We start from the raw sequence: 17,868 nt of genomic DNA on the forward strand, positions 1-17,868 counted from the left end.
CTGCACAAAACACCTCTGTACACTAAAATTACAGAATTGAACTAAAAACTGATTCAATTCCAAGCTGGCTACTTCCTATCAAAATTTCAGCTATGTGGCGTAAGTAGTTTTTTTAAAAAACGAGAACCTCGTTTTGCCCTACTTTCCCCTACAAAGCAGAAATTAAACTTGAATTACAACCTGTTTATGAATAGCCATAGCCTATATACTTTATTACAACTTGTTGCCAGAAAATCTCCTGTTATTTCCAGATGAACGTTTTTACAAATAAGTTATAGCCTACTGTATGTTTAAACGTTTTTAAAAATACTTGGTGCATCCTAAATTTTGAGGACCCTAAATCTTGATGTCCTAGGCTTCAGCTTTTCAGATCTAGTGGTAAATTAGGCATTGCCTGTTGTTTGCATTCCTCAAAGATAGGCTACACATTTATCCAAAAATTTTACTTCTACATTGTTGCGCGTGCATATGATTTTTGTTATAAGTCTAAGCCTATGTTGCTTGTGGGTTAGCAGCCTATCCAGTTTCACAGCGAGATAGGTTGATTGATTGAGGAATGGCCAATTATTTAAGTTGACGTCTTTCGCTCCCACTAAAATGCAACCACCACTCTTGTGCATCATAAGTTGATGATTATATTGTTTTAACGCGGAAGGTGTTTCATGATTGTTGATCTTTTATTACTGTCCTCATTTTCAGATAATAGGCTACTCCGCTACTGCATAGAAGACCGAGCAGTAGGCCCATATTTATCATCAAAATATTGTACGCATTATTGCACCTCAAAGGTTTTTTTATGGTGATAACTGCTCATCACTTCATCAACCTGATGACGTTTGACATTATCTTAAGACACCGAATCCTTCAAACCATTGTGAAGGTCACCAAGGATATGAATATCACCATCAACTGCAAACTATAGATTTACAGCTACCGCAAAATAACTTCGGACCTTTCCAAATTTTGAAGAAAAACTAACATTTTGTATACAATGAAACCTTTCAATAAAAACAATCAACCATTCATAAAATTTTGTCAATGTTAAAATCTTCGTCACATTTTTCACAATCTTTGCATTGTTTGTCATAATGCTTAATGTTAGCCGTATCATCTGATGTAAAACGCATAGCGACAAACTGGCGTAAATTTTGCTGTACGCAAAAAGGTCCGAAGTCATTTTGCGGTAGCTGTAGTTGGCCTGTCAATTTCGTTGAATAGGCTGGAGTTAGACTACATTCGCAAAACGTTTATTTACTATTTTTTAGAAAGCCACTACTTAAATATCATACCTTGACGAATAAAGAACTTTCCTCCATCACCAAAACATATTTAATCATATCAACGAAGTATTATGGTTTTCATGTGCATCCTTCGCGTGATACAAATAAAAAAATTTAATTATTTGCTTGATGCAATCTGGTGCACAAACACAATGTTTTCCAGTAACAAGTTTGAAGACCGTTTGACCAGATATTGAAGTTTTACATGCGCTTCTGTCTATTTTCTTATTTTGTTCCTGAATGTAACTCTGCGCATTCGAGGTTATTTTGAAGTGAGAGCCTATTTATTTTTATACTGCGATCAGTTTTCGTCTGCCTGAGGTGTTAATATGAACAAAATTCTGTATTGATATGTACTGTTAACATAAAAAAAACAAAAACCAGTTGGCATATTATTCAAAGTCTAGCAAAAATACACATTCCAATTATGGAACACCACCAGTGGTTTACTTTTCTATACCTCCTCCAATCCAGGAAATCGCAAGGAGCCACGATTGCTGACGGGAAGCGTAATTGTAATCTGCAGGTCGATGCAGCAGATGGAGTGTTTTGACCCGTAGATACATTAAAGATATGGCAATTTTTCCCATGAACCAGCTGACTGCAGCGTTGTGACCCTTCTGTACTCGACAAAGAATTGATTCTTACTTTTAACTTTGTTGGGTAACTAAAGAAACAAAAAAATGTGGCAGTGCTGGGAATCAAACACATGTCATCATAATGACTGCAGCCCTAACAGCCAAACCAGTGGCTAGCTAATGAATAGGCTGCCAAAATGTTTTACATTACATTCAGCAATTTCACAAGGGTAGTAGGCTGCAGCCTTGCAGCCTATTAGGAGCAACCGCCACTGCATTGCGCCAATCTGGAGATAGGAATCGTTCAATTAACTTTGTTAATATCAAAAATGTTTCAAGAACGCTCACAATATCATGAGGTTGCTGCAGGGACCTGCAGTTTACAAATACGCTCATGGAAATGGCCTTAATGGTTGCATTTAACAACATTTTCACACTTTCATATATTTTCTATATTTCCTTACGTGTTATGATGTATTCGTAATGTTACTTTTAGAGCTAGTGTTCTTCCATCAGTTCAAGAAAACATAAAATCTTTCCAGAAGCGGCGTACAGTGAAGCAAAACTTATGAAGTGAGAGCCATGATGGAAAAGTTAAAGCACGACGACAGAAAGACGCCAGCGGCGCCCATTGATAGATGTGAACGACACATGCATTGTATGCGAACACATGCCAGTATCCTGCTCAGTCGCTTTCAACTTCGGCGGGTTTCCAAACAATCACTCCGTGCATTCTGGTCAAGCAAACAAAATCGTCAGATTACTTACACAAGCTCACACAAATGAATAGCTTCTTTTGTTTTACTTTTATCTTTACCCTATTCAGGGAAATAGAATGGCGATGACAAAACTCCTCATGTGAGTAAGCAAAGCCGAAACGATACGTTAGCAAACATACACAACACTTCATAGTTCACACAATCATGTGCACACAACAATGAATGCAACGCATGATACAAACGTTGTAAGATAAAAATGAATAGCAAAAATGCAAAAAAGATATGATTCCTTAGGCACACAATCGTAAAAAATGATTCAAAACGCGTTACAATGTAACCCATTTGTGATACCACACATCACTCAAAGGTACCACACTGGACAGTACATCGTGCACAAAGCACATGAATCTTGCGAAAACAGTCATAAAATGAAAAACGATTGATACAGTAGAGCATTTCATCAAACAATAGTACCACATCGACACTGACGAATGATTAAGGGTCCAAGTCGACATCTGTAGGGTTTTGACTCAATGTGCAAAGTCCTGGTTTGTTCAGATTGAGAATAAGATTTAAAACAAAAAGTCTGACGTTAAGTCTATGATTTCGGCGAAAAACAAAATCGATGATGCTGAATACGACAGACACATTGCTGAAAGTACCATAAATAAAGCAACAAGTTTTTAATCTCATGCGCATGCGTAGTAGGCTACAGAAAACTACGTTGTAAACTATAGAAACAGTTCCCAGGGTTAAACACGGCTCTTTGACATTGTACAGGAACATGTAAGGCACAAGCTATCAACAAAAGATACTTTAGTGACGTCATAGAAGTAAGTCGTACGTTAATGATACGTTCCAATAATAATCGTTAATTAATAATGGCTAGAAAAAATAAAAACACTGTAAACCAACACTCTAGCGTTAAGAATTTCAAGTAGTACGTCATATGTCCACTGCCTGTTTACCACTCGTGTATGCAACTGAGGACTTTTCATTCTCAGAGCTTGCAACGCTGTGGCGAGATTTTTTCAGAAAGCAATAAGCACCGACAATGACGAGAAGAACAGCAGCAGCGATCGCTAAGCCGACGGCAAGCTTTAGGTAGCTGACAGATCCACTCGATGCATCTACAATAAAAGTTAAACAGCTTAAAGGGTTTTGTGCAGATCCGCTTCATTAAGCAGCAACTTCTTAGCACTCCCAATACAGTTTTTCAGTGGGCAAAAATAAATTCCTAAATTGCTCATTAGCATAGTTGGGGGTCAAATGTTCCATGTATTCTCACAAAATCTGAATTATGCTGACTTACTGCGTTAATTAAGATCATACAATACATCTGTTCTTGCAACACATGATGTAAGTGAATATTTGATCCCTGTGAAAACTCTCAGGGTGAAGCAGAAAATTCAAATAAATGCAAAATGAAAAGTTGGTTCACTACAATAACTCGATCACTGTAGTGTATACGGTTAAAAGCAAGTCGACTATTTCGGCACAACGGCTAGAAGTACATCACTGAATACAAAGTGCTCTATGAATGCCCCTTCCGTTATATCATATTAAAATGTTTCACGAACCTGGTTCAGCTGTAACTATGACAACAATGTTATGGTTTGTAACTTTGAAGTAAGAGTTGTATGTGAAGTTGTTGCTCAGGTCGTGAAAGCGACATCCCTGATCGTAGCCGTCTGTTGGACTTTCGGAAGCCTGTGACGAGACATTCATTATCGAGTTAAGTTTTTGCAATTCAAGCATACAGGCCATTACAGGGTGAACAGAAAGTCCTTGGACTTTTTTCATCTTATGATTAAACGTATTGAATGTCACTTATATGACTTTTAATATGCTAAATATCTTGCTAAACTCTCTAAAATGCAGGTCTAATTGTAAGCATTAATTGTAAGGTCTAAAATGAGCCGAAGAGAAGCCGTCATTAAGCTCTATCGCGAGGGGAAACCAACTCTCAGACCATTAAGATTTTAATTTGCAAAATCCATCGTTTACCATGTTGTGAATAGATATAAAAAACTTGGTACATCTGAAGATCGTCCCAGGAGTGAAAAAGCTCGCACTGCTTGAACAAAGAAAGTGGTTAAAGCTGTCCGAGAAAGAGTGAGGAGAAGCCCAAACAGATCCATCCGTCAAATGACGAAAGACATGAATGTGAGCAACACTTCCATGAGAACCACTGTGGAAAAGGATCTTCAGTTGATTCCCCACAAGAAAACGGCAGTTCCTTACACCTCTCCAAAAGCAAAAGAGACTTAAAGCACAGATTCTTCTCAGAGAATTGAAGGAAGGTATGGCAGGGCAAGATGTCATTTTTTCAGACGAAAAACTCTTCACAACTGAAGCTTGGTTCAATAATCAGAATGACAGAATTTTTGCAAAGCCTTCAGCAGATATTAAACATTCTGTGGCATGGGTCCTTTGTTCCCGACGCTGGACCCATGCCACCAGGAAAGGAGCTTAGCCGACCTGCCTGGGTACGGTTGAATCGCCTCCGCACGGGTGTTGGGCGCTTCGCTTACTTGATACACAAATGGGGCCTATCAACATCTGCGGCATGCAACTGTGGTGCAGAGGAACAGACAGCAGATCACATCCTATACCACTGCCCGACGTTTACTCCTCCAAGGGCAGTTGGCCTGTCAACGCTGGAGGACTCTACAATCAAGTGGCTGATCGAAGAATGCCCGGACATTTGACCCCAATGAAATGTAGTCCAAAAACAACCTCTTATACGAAAGAAGAAGAAACATTCTGTGAGAACAGTTTACCACCGTCAAAAACCGTTTTACCGTTTTCTGTCATGGTGTGGGTCGTCATCTCCAAAACTTAGAAGTTCCCTCTGATTTTTGTGGAACATGGAGTTAAAATCAATTCAGATGGCTACATCAACGATATTTTGGTTGCAGCCCTAGAAGAGACGAGGAAACACTACAAAGATCAGTCCTTCACATTCCAACAAGATGGTGCACCATCCCACACCTCAAGAAACACTCAAGACTGGTGCTCACGTCAACTTCCAAGATTGTAGAGCAAAGAAATGTGACCTCCCTCATCGCTTGATTTCAATCCCACGAACTTTTGTGTGTGGTCGTTACTAGAGGCAAAGGCCTGTTCCGTTGCTCACCCAAGTGTTGATGCTCTGAAGCAACCACTGCTGCGGGAATGAGCCAAAACACCCCAAGATGAGCTACGTGCCTCGGTCGAAAACTTCTGACAAAGAATTAAAAGAATTATCCAACTGAAGGGCGGCCACATTGAAAATAAATAAAAAAAATTATTCCTAGTATTGTGAGCTCTCATTGTGATACCTTTTTGATAAAATTTTATTTATTTTCTGTTAATCTCTCTCTCTTTAGGTATCATAGCTGATGCAGCCCTCGATGTACAATGATGTTCCAGTTTGATCGATCTCGTGCTTCTTGCCAAATTTTAGTAGGGTTTTTCATAAGTGGTTGAAAATTGTGCAAAAATGTGAATCTTTGTGCTCCTCTTGACCGTTTACCTATAATTTTTCCACTTAAAGATAAATCTTCAAGTTCGCCTTTCCTTATAATGTGACCTAAGAACTTCAGCTGTCGCATTTCTAAAGATCTCAGTATCTGCTGCTCCTGGCCCATCTGTTGGAGAACTGCTCTGTTGGTTCGAAAAGTTAATAAACCGTTTATAAGTTGGTCGAAGGACTTGCTATTCACCCTGCAATGTATTTGAAACAGCATTAACAATAAATGTTAGATTATATTAGTTACAGATTTCATCTGTGACGTCGGCTGATGAATTTGAAGCCACATAGTTTATGAAGAAATTCTTCCACCACAACCTCTTTCGATGCCACGTCAAACACGCACCAATCAAGCAAGTTCATTTTTCAACTGTACGCTGTCAACACAGATGGCCAAAGTAAATGTAAACCAAAATTCAGAAGGGTTTCTTAAACTGTATCATGAATAGTGGCAGCTTTCACAACCAATAAGCGGCACCAAACCAGTGCCTGGTGTCAACCATAAGGCTTTCAAAATGACCATTAAGATTTCCAGTACCATTGATTTAACAAAATCTACAAGTTGTTCGTCTTACATGGTTGACTTTGTAAAAGTCACAGTTTGCTTGGCACACTTTAGTGTCGTTGTAATGACCGGTGCCGAACGCCAAGCACTGGACACAGTCTTGGTGCTGGCTGCAATAGATCGTCACTTGACAGAACCGATCTTGATACTGCAAAGCAAAGATGACGTAATCAGGTCAGTGATGACTAGCACAGTCCCTGGTAATCACTGACATGGTTCGAGACTGGGCACACGAGACCTTCAACCGACTGCAAAAATACAAGTTTATTATTATGCTTTATAATTACTATACCACTATAAAACTACAAAGAATCATTTTATGACATTTTGTACATGTGGGTAAAATGATGTAATTCGAATATCAGAAAGTTCTTTACTCGTTACCAAAGTGTGTGATCGAACCTAATCATAGTTGCTCTGCAAGAGGGTCTGCTACTATTCGGCTAGTCCGATTGGGCTGATCCGATTCGGCTAGTCCGATTCGGCTATTACCCTTTTCGGCTACAGCCCGATTCGGCTAGTCCGATTTGGCCGATCCGATTCGGCTAGTTCCCTATTGGGCTACAGTCTTTAGCGGTTAGTTCCCTATTCGGCAATTTTTTGAAAATCCAACGATAATCCTTCTGTAATCCAACATCGTTTCTTTTGCATTCCGACAAAGAAAAACAAATTGAAATGAAATTTAGCGAAAAATGTTTGAACTATTAAATTTAACTGTTTGCTCACATAAAATGGACAATGACGTCTTCTGTTTATTTAGAGAATGTTGTAATATCGCTTCTTTTATAGTTGAAATCATCGAAGCTTTAGATGAGTGGGGTTTAGACCTAACCATTGAGATCTTAAAACTAAAAAACGAATTAAATTTATTTTTGAACTATCAATGTTTGCTCAGATAAAATTGACGTGTATCATGCATCGCCGTCTGCATGCAAACTTAGAATATATTAGAATCCTCAACTATTACAAAATTCTAAATCCAACGACGCCTTCTGTTTATTTGCAATAGAGAATTTTGTGTTTTATTCCACAATAGTTGATCTCGAAGCTTTAGATGAGTGGAGTCAAGACCTAACCACTGAGATTATAAATCATATTTATGACACCGGTTACATCCCTAGTGATATGGTACGTTCCATATTCATAACTTTACCAAAAAAAACCGGAGCAACAGAATGGTCACTCCACAGAACAATTAGCCTTGTGAATTACGTAACAAACAGCTTACTCCGAATCATGTTGATGAGATTGAGACCAAAACTACAATCGGAAATTTCAACAGCACAGTTTTTATTTGTTTCAGACAAAGGGACCACAAAAGGAATTTTTACATTAAAATTGATAACAGAGAAATGTATGTCCGGTTCTTCTGTTTATTTAGAGGATTTTGTATTTTAATTCGACAATATGGTATCTTTTGCATTCTTGCATTTTATCCAGTGTTTACCTTTGAGTGCTTTCCCAGACGGCAAAATCCGTCATTTTTACATTCATTCAACGTCTGCAGACGTTGAATCAATGTAAAAATGACGAGTTTTGATGTCTGGGTTCGTTCAAAATATGTGTTTTACATGAAAATAACAGTTTTCATGATTACCAATAGGGGTTAATGAGATGAAGTCTCAGCCAAAACGTGTCAACGAAAAAAAGACAGTTACCAAATAGCGTTTGCCATAAAAGATGAAGTTAAAACCTAAGTGGCAGTTTAGAGTAAACCTGGGTTTCGGCGTTACATGACCTGAAATTCCTTTGGTTAGTTCCTTCGTTAGACTCTCAGTTGATGTTACTTGATCATGGCAGAGGAATCGATTAGTACGCAGCGCAAAGGTGAGGTTTTTCTACATGATGGCTACATGTTTCAACTAGCTCAATATAGTCCAGACGGGCTTAAGAAATACTGGCGTTGTTCCCGACGTGATGAGAAATGCAAGGCTCGCATCCACACTTGTGTGGCAACAAATCAGGTAATAATGTGTGTTATGATGACTATAGTTTGATCATTTGAGAAAATGTGCCAAGAAATGTCAAGTACTTGAATTGTAATAATCGCAACCATTGTTCACCTGCATTGACGTTGGACCTGGGAATGCACCACGGACTGGCCTACCCTAATAATTACAACTGCTTTGATAGTGACGTTGTGCTATTACTTATTACTAGGGCCATTTTTTTTACCTAAAAAATTGAAAAATATGACTTTATTTTTTGAAATATATGATAATATATGACTTTGTTAAAGCATCAAATTTATGCTAATCTCTAATTAATAACTCGTATGTAAGTTTTTACATGTATTTTGAACAATAACACACTCGAACAACTAACAAAACACTTCTGTTTCGCTTGAAAATCATTACAAAAATGCAAATGTCTAATGCATCCACTGGCGCCGACTTACGGGGTGGCCAGCCACGCCACCCCATAACCTCTATGGCATGATGGCAGCCACCCCGTTTAGGTTACATTACTGCAAATAAATGTAATTTGAACGGACGTTTAAATCTTTTTTGATCATTGGTTTTCGCTTCAAGTTAACGTAAAGCAAGAGGTGAACCAATACAGTATTGCGAAGAAAATGATTGTTTTTGTCACAAGCATGATACTAGCGAAACATCAAGCAAGCTACGTGAAGATTACGCAACACGTGGCTGCAAGTTTTTTCCTTGTTGTTGTTGCGATCGTTTTATTTGTTACTTGTCATAAGTCATTGTTACAATTGTTAGGTTTACAATGGGATTTATTAATCAATAAAATACGATCTTTCCATTGCCTCCCTCAAAAATCTTTTTTGAAAAATTTTAAACTGCTCATAATATCGCTATAAATCATGACAGCTATAAAATACTTGGAAATAAACTTATCTGGATGATTGATAGCTCCACTCCCTAAATGAATATCTATTTTCAAATTTCATTAAAAAAATGCAATTTTCGAAACTTTTTTAGTTTTATTTAAATAGTGCACTTAGTAAAGTAGTAGTTTTAACGTTCTGCAAATTTACACGTTTATATGATTCTATTCGAGGAAAGCTACACCCCCTGCCAATTCCCAATAATGAAAGCAACCTTTTTCAATTAGTCAAGATTTTGCATTTTGAATTATTTTCCGATTTCAATTGGAGTGTACTGTCATCTACTTCTTGCTTTAATTTCTACTTTGTTATCTACTTCATGCAGTAATAATGTAATATTGCGTGTCAATGCGTGACAAATTGTGAGGCGGGAATTTATTGGTCTTACATAGGAGTTGCTTGTTACATCATAGAAAAAATTGCGAAAAGTTGTCCTGTAAAAGTTTGAGGAGGGAATTTATTGGTCTGACATAAGTTAGGAGTTGCTTGTTACATCATAGAAAAAATTACAAAAAGTCGTCCAGTAAAAGTTTTCCCCGACATTCCAGTTTTATTCAGCTTAAAGATGCCACCGAAAAAGCGTTCAACTGTCGCAACTGTTTGATCTATTTGCAAGCAATGAAACAAGATCATTAATGCTTCCAAACGTGGTCTGCATTGTGAAAATATACTTATCGTTGCCTTCCACCACCTGCGAGGCGGAGCGATCGTTTAGTAGTGCACTCAGGCGCATAAAAACCTACTTGTGATCTACCATGACGCAACAGCGATAGAACCACATCCTAATTTTAAATGTTTATCAAGCTGAAGCTTAACGGTTACAACTTGACCAGTTGATTAACAGTTGGATTGACAGGGCTGCTGTTCGCAAAAATACTTTTGCCAAATGTTAAATGTCGGAGCGACAACGTAACAATAAAATTCACGACATACTTCCTGTGGTTTGTTGTAAAGTTGTTTTGTAAATAATCGAGCTACAAATCAGGTGTGAAAAGACAATTGCATCTACGAAACACGCTTAGTAAAAAACAAAAACATGCAGTTTGAAAGTTTTTAGGTTGCCATATTGTGCTATCCGCCACCCCGTGCAAAATTAAAAGTCGGCGCCTATGCCGGTGTCATAAATATGATTTATGATCTCAGTGGTTAGGTCTAAACCCCACTCATCTAAAGCTTCGAGATCAAAATACAAAATTCTCTACTGTAAATAAACAGAAGGCGTCGTTGGATTTAGAATTTTGTAATAGTTGAGGATTCTAATATATTCTAAGTTTGCATGCAGACGGCGACGCATGATACATGTCAATTTCATCTGAGCAAACATTAATAGTTTAAAAATAAATTTAATTCGCTTTTTAGTTTTAAGATCTCAATGGTTAGGTCAAAACCCCACTCATCTAAAGCTTCGATGATTTCAACTATAAAAGAAATTTAATAATTCAAACATTTTTCTCTAAATTTGTCGGAATGCAAAAGAAACGATGTTGGATTTTGTTGGATTACAGAAGGATTATCGTTGGATTTTCAAAAAAATGCCGAATAGGGAACTAACCGCTAAAGACTGTAGCCCAATAGGGAACTAGCCGAATCGGATCAGCCAAATCGGACTAGCCGAATCGGGCTGTAGCCGAAAAGGGTAATAGCCGAATCGGACTAGCCGAATCGGATCAGCCCAATCGGACTAGCCGAAACGGGCCATTCCGCTGCAAGAGGCGACATCAGTAGGTTACAGGACTACAGGTTGTATCTGTATATACCGTTTGTTGTATTGGAACTACACCAGGAAAGACAATTTTGTAAAAACGATAACTTTGTTGAACCAACAACATACGAAACCGCAACAACCAGTGGCTCCGAGGGGGGGGGGGAAGTCGGGCCAGTTTCCCCCCAAGCAAAACATTGTAAAGGAAAAACGAGTAGTTTTTTGTTTTTGCACTTTTGAGGGGGGCCCATTTTTAGTACTAAAGTAAAAATGTACCAACTAAATAACCAACAAATTCTTAAATGAAGTGCGTAGTTCCAAGTATTTCTCAATCATTGTAAATGTCACTCTCGATGCTTCTCATCAAGAACAAATCATTTTCGTGTTAAGATAGGCGATGTTGAACAGCTTCAAGACGTAAAATCTGAAGCTGAAATGATTTCTGTATCACTGAACGGTTTGGATTGTATTGATAGTGTCAACTTGAAAACTGGTGCTGTTTTAGCTAAGCGGGAACTACTTTTGTTTGACAACTGAACCTTAACTTCAAAATCTGCGTTGGCCGGGCGTAGGATGTTGTATTCAAAATAAGTTATCTGGGAAAGTTAAAGGTATCAGTCCAAGCACGATTAAAGAAAGCAAATCCTGTATATTTTTTGTTTATGGATCATCATCATCAGTCATCATCTCCGCCTGCAGCAGATTGCGCATCAACATGAGTTATTTGCTTCCAAGAGTGGCGATTTTGAGCCAGCTCGCCCAGTGTCGCCAAGTTGAGTCCGGTCCATGATTGGATGTTGTCTTGCCATCGTTTTGGTTGGCTGCCACGTTTTCTTTTTCCTTCTACTTTTCCTTCTGTGCAAACTTTGCTGATTCCGAATTGTGATCTTTTAGTGTGGCCGAACAGTTTTAAAACTTTTGATTTTATTAACTTATTGCTGCAATTGGATGTAATTTTGTCATAGTTAAAAGATCTTCTGTTTTCGTGTGGTCAAGTAGCCTTTTGTTGGTCATGCTTCTCATGATGTGATTTTGGAAGGTAGTGAATTTTTTCTTTATTTGAGTTTTTTGTTCATGGATGTTGTTGCTTAAATCTAGTTGGATTTCATAATGTTGCCTACAGACAGCGTTGTTCAAATGTCTTATCATTTTTGGAGTAATTGTTTATATCTGTAAGCTAGTGGCATCTTTAAAGTTATAGCCCAGTCAGAGGAAAAATTCTGAAAACTCTAAAGAAAGCTGTCCTATCATCTTGCAAAGAAAATTTACTTCGAGAGGGTAATCAAGGCGTGGTGCAGTCAAACCCAATGCTTTACATTACCCTTTTGCAATTGAAGACCAACAAGAGCTTGATCGGAAGCTGAGTCAATGCTAAAGTAGCCTACAACTAGCAGTTTTAAATTTGTGACTGCTTTGCATTATGTGGATTACGGTCCTAAACAAGATTCACTGATGAATTTAATGAAATTAAAGGAATATTTAATCTAAGTAAGAGAAAGCTGAGAAGAGTAGGCTACTACTCGCAAGCTAAAGTTGCAGTGGCAACTATAAATGTAAAAGAAAATGATTTTCTTTTCTTGAGGACAGAACGCTTTTATAACTCCACTTAACTAGCTGAATCATTCGAAGGAAATGTATTCTACCGTACATTGCAAAGCATTCGATAGTTGTTGGTATTGACAAATGTATCAACAAACTCAAACATAATTATCGTCGATGAGTTTGAAGTTCCAAAAAAATTTCATCGTATGTCTGTTGTGCAGTTGCGGGCATGTGGGACAAATTTAAACCATTTGTAGGCTACAACAATGACATTTTTCAAGACATTTTGGATGAGTTGATACTTTTGACAGAAAGCCACACAGCAAACTTCAGCTGCAAACCACAACGAACCACCCCATAATCTCTACACAAGGAATCATTGATTGCAACTTTCGAAAGGTTTTTCCAAATAGTTTTGTTATGATTTTTTTTTTTGTGTTTCAGTAGCTACCTCCAACGGTTGCGCTTTGAGAACTTGGTTTTAGCAATTACTGAAATTTATAAAGAATTGTTTGCGCTCCAGTAGGCCTATGACTCAAAACCGATTGAAAAGCCTAACTATAGGCTACATGTTGTGCATCAATTCAGATGTCGCAAAATTTTATTATTTGATGCTGTGATCCGTAACTTTGCATTGCAAAAAGTCCAGAAAGGGTTGAATTAAATCAGGGATGTCCAAAATCCGGCCCGAGGGCCAACTCCGGCCCACGAGACGTTTTTGTATGGCCCGCGCCTGTTGTTGTACAATGTGTTATTTTTTCGCCTGCAGACACACAAAAATCATATAAATTCAACTTGCAGTTTTCAGAAAAATTATTGTGGCTGTTGGCCCGCGAACACTTATTATCAAATCTGATTCGCGTGGGAAAAAGTTTGGACACTCCTGAATTAAATGCTTGGTTGAACTATTTTCGTTGCCTGTAGGCCTATTGTGTGTTTACAAAGCTTTCTAGACAAAATAGTTAGCCTCAAGGGCATTTTTGCTGCAAGTGTAATCCAGTGATTAATTATTATTGATGATTTTTACATTGAACGAAGTTATTTTCATGCTGAGGAAAGTAGGCTAATTTCAGCTTAACACGAACATGCAACGCAATATTTGCTAAAAAATATTATGGGGCCCATTTTTCATATTGTTTCCCGACCAGTGCTGACTTCTTTCGGAGGCCCTGGCAACAACACGAAATCTATCATGATCAAAAGGCAAAAATAATGCAAACCAGTTGTTCATATGCTTGAGAAGGGCTAGATGCATAACCGAAAACGTTTGCGTGGTTTTGTTTATTTTCCGTATCATTATGGATGCCATTTGTTGTTTGGCTTCCTTTGCTTACGACTACAAAAATGTGGACAAAGTCTTGTAGTTAAGATAAATATCATCGCATACGGCCACAAAACAAAAATGCTTTTCGTCAATGGTGGCGCATTTAAACGACTTTAAATCTTTCATAATTTTGCAGATATGCTGCAATTCTATCAATGCCGCTTGGTAGCGTTCTGATATTACGTAGCCGAACGAAAGTTAATCACTCAATATCAGTGCAATGTAGTTAGACCGAAAATGTTTTCATTATTCTACAAGAGATACTACGAGACAAAACATAAAATGCGGCGGAAGTAGCAAAATCATTGTGCATCACAACACTCATTACCATTCCATTGCCGAAGATTGGCTCGCAAGAACATTCACCACAACTGCACACTCCAATTCCATTGCAGGGTTTGTCAACTACAGCACCTTTGCCGGAAGCGTAGCATTGCGCTGGATCTGGACCCAAATTGTACATTTAGATATTTGTGCATTCATGCAAGATGTTTAAAGTACAAAAACGCAATGTAGTAGACTTATATTACTGATGCTTCTATGTGGCATGAGGTGCTAGCAAACAATCTAGAACATCTTGTTTTGAAATTTGAACTTTCATTCAGAAATACCTGGGTTTGTTTCCACGGAAAATAACATTACGTCGGTTTGTTTTAAAAAAAGAACTTCAAAAATGCAATTTGTACGAGCATCTACGTAGCGGCAAGATTCTTCAAAGCCGTCCGTAATGACCGAGTCAACCTGTGGAAACAACAACGACAAATCACATCACATGCGCCATGAGTGCAGAACTTATGTCAAGCAAGTTGAAGAAGTTACGCTAAAACATTGTTGGTTGAGGATTGGTTGAGCAGTTGTAAAAAATGCTGACAACACGTCGTCAAAATGCCAACATTGCGTTAGAAAACCTGACATGGAAGCAACAGTTTTAGTGGCCGGGTCTGGAAGCTCGAACCTTCATGATCGAGACTCTTCTCAGCTGAACGATCAACAATATGCAAAACAAGAAAAATTGCTTTAACAGAAAATTGATCTCAGGCTAGAGTATTTAATCCCAGAACTGATGACGTATAAACAATTCAAGAACAAAGCTAGGGAGAAACCAACCTTTTCCACTTTGCTGCAGTGCTTTTGACATATTTCGGTATCGTTGTACGCACCAGTACCAAACGCCAAGCATTGAACACAATCTTTGTAAAATGAACAAGTAACAATTTCAGGTTTGTTCGAACAAAAAGCACCACGATATTTCGCCTGTGAATATGATTGATTTATACTTTCGTATTTGTAAGGAAAAGGGAGAAAAATCGATCTTTCTATGGGGGCAACCTGGTGGTTCAACATTATCCTGGGCCCGTAAAACAAAGTGTGATAATACGTAGATGTTAGACCTCCCCAATCCCCGGACTTTTTTTTGTTTTCATCTATATTGTGACTTTTCTGCATGGGTTTTCAATGCTGATTTCAAAAATATGCATAAAATTTTTTTTCGATCAACGTCTGGGAAGTTATTCGCTGTTGCTTAGCAACAACTTTTCATAAAAATTACAAAAATCTCCTTTAAAGTGCTACTGCACGATGACTTTGACCGCACTTTATCTGAAAGAGCATGTTTCAATCTATAAATACCAACCTCGCCCTTACTTTTTAAGGCTATAATTATCTCAATAAAAATTAACAAAACTATGGTTTTCCACGCGCTTGTATTTTTGGCCACGTTCCGCCTGCATTGCGCAACACGCAGATTATGACGTCAGTTGGAGTCAGTCAGATCGAAGCGACAACTGGTTTTACAAGTCTTTTACTAGTTTTAGTTTAGCTAGTTGTGTTTGTCCTAGACCTAGAGGAAGGAAGTTTTTTTTCGCTGCTTCGATCTTGTTGCATGTGCTTTTTATGGGAAGACAGGTAGTATAGGCTCTTTGCAATCTCGAGTTTGAAAAAAATAAGCCAGGTCTGTTGACTTATCCATTGAAATTGTTGGTGAAGGGACAGACCAAAGCTGTCATAGGCCATGCAAGGTAAGGTATGATACATCTTAACCAATGTTATGTGACATTCTTGTAAGCTTCAAGTCTTTAGTTCAAATATATAAAACTTTTAAAACAAAACATTTCTATTGCAACTTCGTTTCTTAGATTATTGTAGTTCTGAGCCAAACATTTAAAATGGTGAAAATTTGCTCTATCACACAAAAATTTGTTTCTGGTGCAAAGGTGACATTTTTTGCCTTCCCTAACGATTAACGTTTGCGAATTAACTGGTGCAAGTTTGCTCATCAAGTCCGCAAATGGAATGGACCCTTCCCTACCAGTGTTATCTGCTCAAATCACTTTCTTGAGCAGGATTTTGAAAATTATTTTGAAGTTAATATGGGATTTTGCAAACGTTACATTCTGAAGAAATCTGCTGTTCCCACCATAAAATGTACCTCTGCTACCGGTACGTCTGATGCTACTGCATCTAAGCTGGATAGAGATCATCGAATGCAAAAGCGGACAATAGTGAAGGTTTGTAGTTACACAATAGAAGCTATAGGCTGCATATCCTACCGGTATGTAATGTTTTTAGGCCTACTTGTTTTAAATTTTATGAACATACAATGTGCCATCTGCTCAAAACGATTAAGTAGTTATGTAATACCGGTACCACTGTTATAGTCTAATTACAACAGATCACTACCTTGCAAAACAGCAAGGTTGCAAAACTTACTGTGTTGCTTACGGTACTTACTTTGACAGAACACCTTTTATCTCTCAATTGGGATTAACAACTTTTGGCTCAGAATATGTGGCTTAGCAATTTTTTATACAAATTTGATGTCCAGATTGTTTTCTTTCCTAACTTTTACAGAATGTAGCTAGTGGGATTCATAATCTGATCATAATTCAATGTTGCCCAAACTACAATTGTGCTACCCAGGTCTTCATATGTGTTCAGGAGGTGTGTGAGACATACAGTAATCTGATATTAATTGTCAATTTTTTGTAGGCCATGAATGATGAAATGGGTGCGGGTTCGACCAAGAAAAGTAAAACCACTGCATCTCAACAAGCTGTGCCGACTGCTGCTGAAGATTCCATTGACGTTGCTATGCATGATGAGATGACAGTATGTAGCCTTGCATTGTTGTATTGATGAACCAACATAATTAATATAGGCTACAGGTTCAATCTAATGTGCTGCTTGTATTCAGTTACGGGTGATGTCCTCCTCTTTTATCTCTGGTGGTGGCCGAGGGGTTTATCGTTCTATCATATTTCATTCTTTTTTTGTAAATTACCCAGTAGTCAAAATCACCGCATAATGCTGTTGCATTAATCTCTTATGTACAATTCAAGTGCATCTAATACTGGCATGGTACCAATTTCAAAACGTTATAATCTTCAATGGTTGTTAATAAAGCAAAGTGTACTTTACAATACATATTAGGTATTGGAGGTTGCGGAATGCGGATGTTGACAAACAAATGGTTAGCTGCGAGTTTTCAAGTGAGACATTCGGATGTTTCCACCTGGTGTGAAACAGCATCTTTCCAATCCAAGGCTTGTCAGGTTTCATTAAAACAGGAGCAGACTACAAAACGATCTGTTGGTGAGTCACCTATCAATAAGTGCTTATCTGCTATCTTTTTTTTTAAAGTTTGATTGATTCTGCAGTCAATGTTAAAGTGTTTCTTTTTGCTTATTTACAACTACTCATAACAGTCTATTGTGCCACTACTACAGCATTAGTTCTCAACAGGTACCCAAACGTGGTTTGGACGAAATACCGTGGGCACGAACACTGAAACAAT

At 38.0% G+C, this 17,868-nt stretch overlaps 1 protein-coding gene and 1 long non-coding RNA gene across 3 annotated transcripts in view; one reads left to right on the forward strand and one right to left on the reverse strand.

Annotated features, from left to right (window-relative positions):
• Positions 1-1,551: 1,551 nt before the first annotated feature.
• LOC145780739 (integrin beta-3-like) overlaps positions 1,552-17,868 on the reverse strand; it is a 37,260-nt gene continuing 20,943 nt past the window's right edge. Inside the window, exons 14-19 of the mRNA XM_082592369.1 lie at positions 15,183-15,329; positions 14,687-14,816; positions 14,404-14,519; positions 6,667-6,804; positions 4,158-4,287; positions 1,552-3,707 (exon numbers count right to left, since the gene is read on the reverse strand). Of these exons, the coding sequence (XP_082448495.1) occupies positions 3,523-3,707; positions 4,158-4,287; positions 6,667-6,804; positions 14,404-14,519; positions 14,687-14,816; positions 15,183-15,329 (846 nt within the window). The 3' untranslated portion in view covers positions 1,552-3,522. The remainder of the gene's footprint in view (positions 3,708-4,157; positions 4,288-6,666; positions 6,805-14,403; positions 14,520-14,686; positions 14,817-15,182; positions 15,330-17,868) is intronic.
• On the forward strand, positions 15,970-17,574 carry LOC145779901 (uncharacterized). Of its 2 annotated transcripts, none has more exons than XR_014290575.1 (3): positions 15,970-16,093; positions 17,064-17,183; positions 17,505-17,574. It is a non-coding gene; the product is annotated as an uncharacterized LOC145779901 (long non-coding RNA). The 2 variants fall into 2 exon arrangements; XR_014290574.1 differs by lacking the exon at positions 15,970-16,093 and adding an exon at positions 16,163-16,582.

Source organism: Aplidium turbinatum, chromosome 1, assembly GCF_918807975.1.
Source record: "Aplidium turbinatum chromosome 1, kaAplTurb1.1, whole genome shotgun sequence".
Lineage (NCBI taxonomy): Eukaryota > Metazoa > Chordata > Ascidiacea > Aplousobranchia > Polyclinidae > Aplidium > Aplidium turbinatum.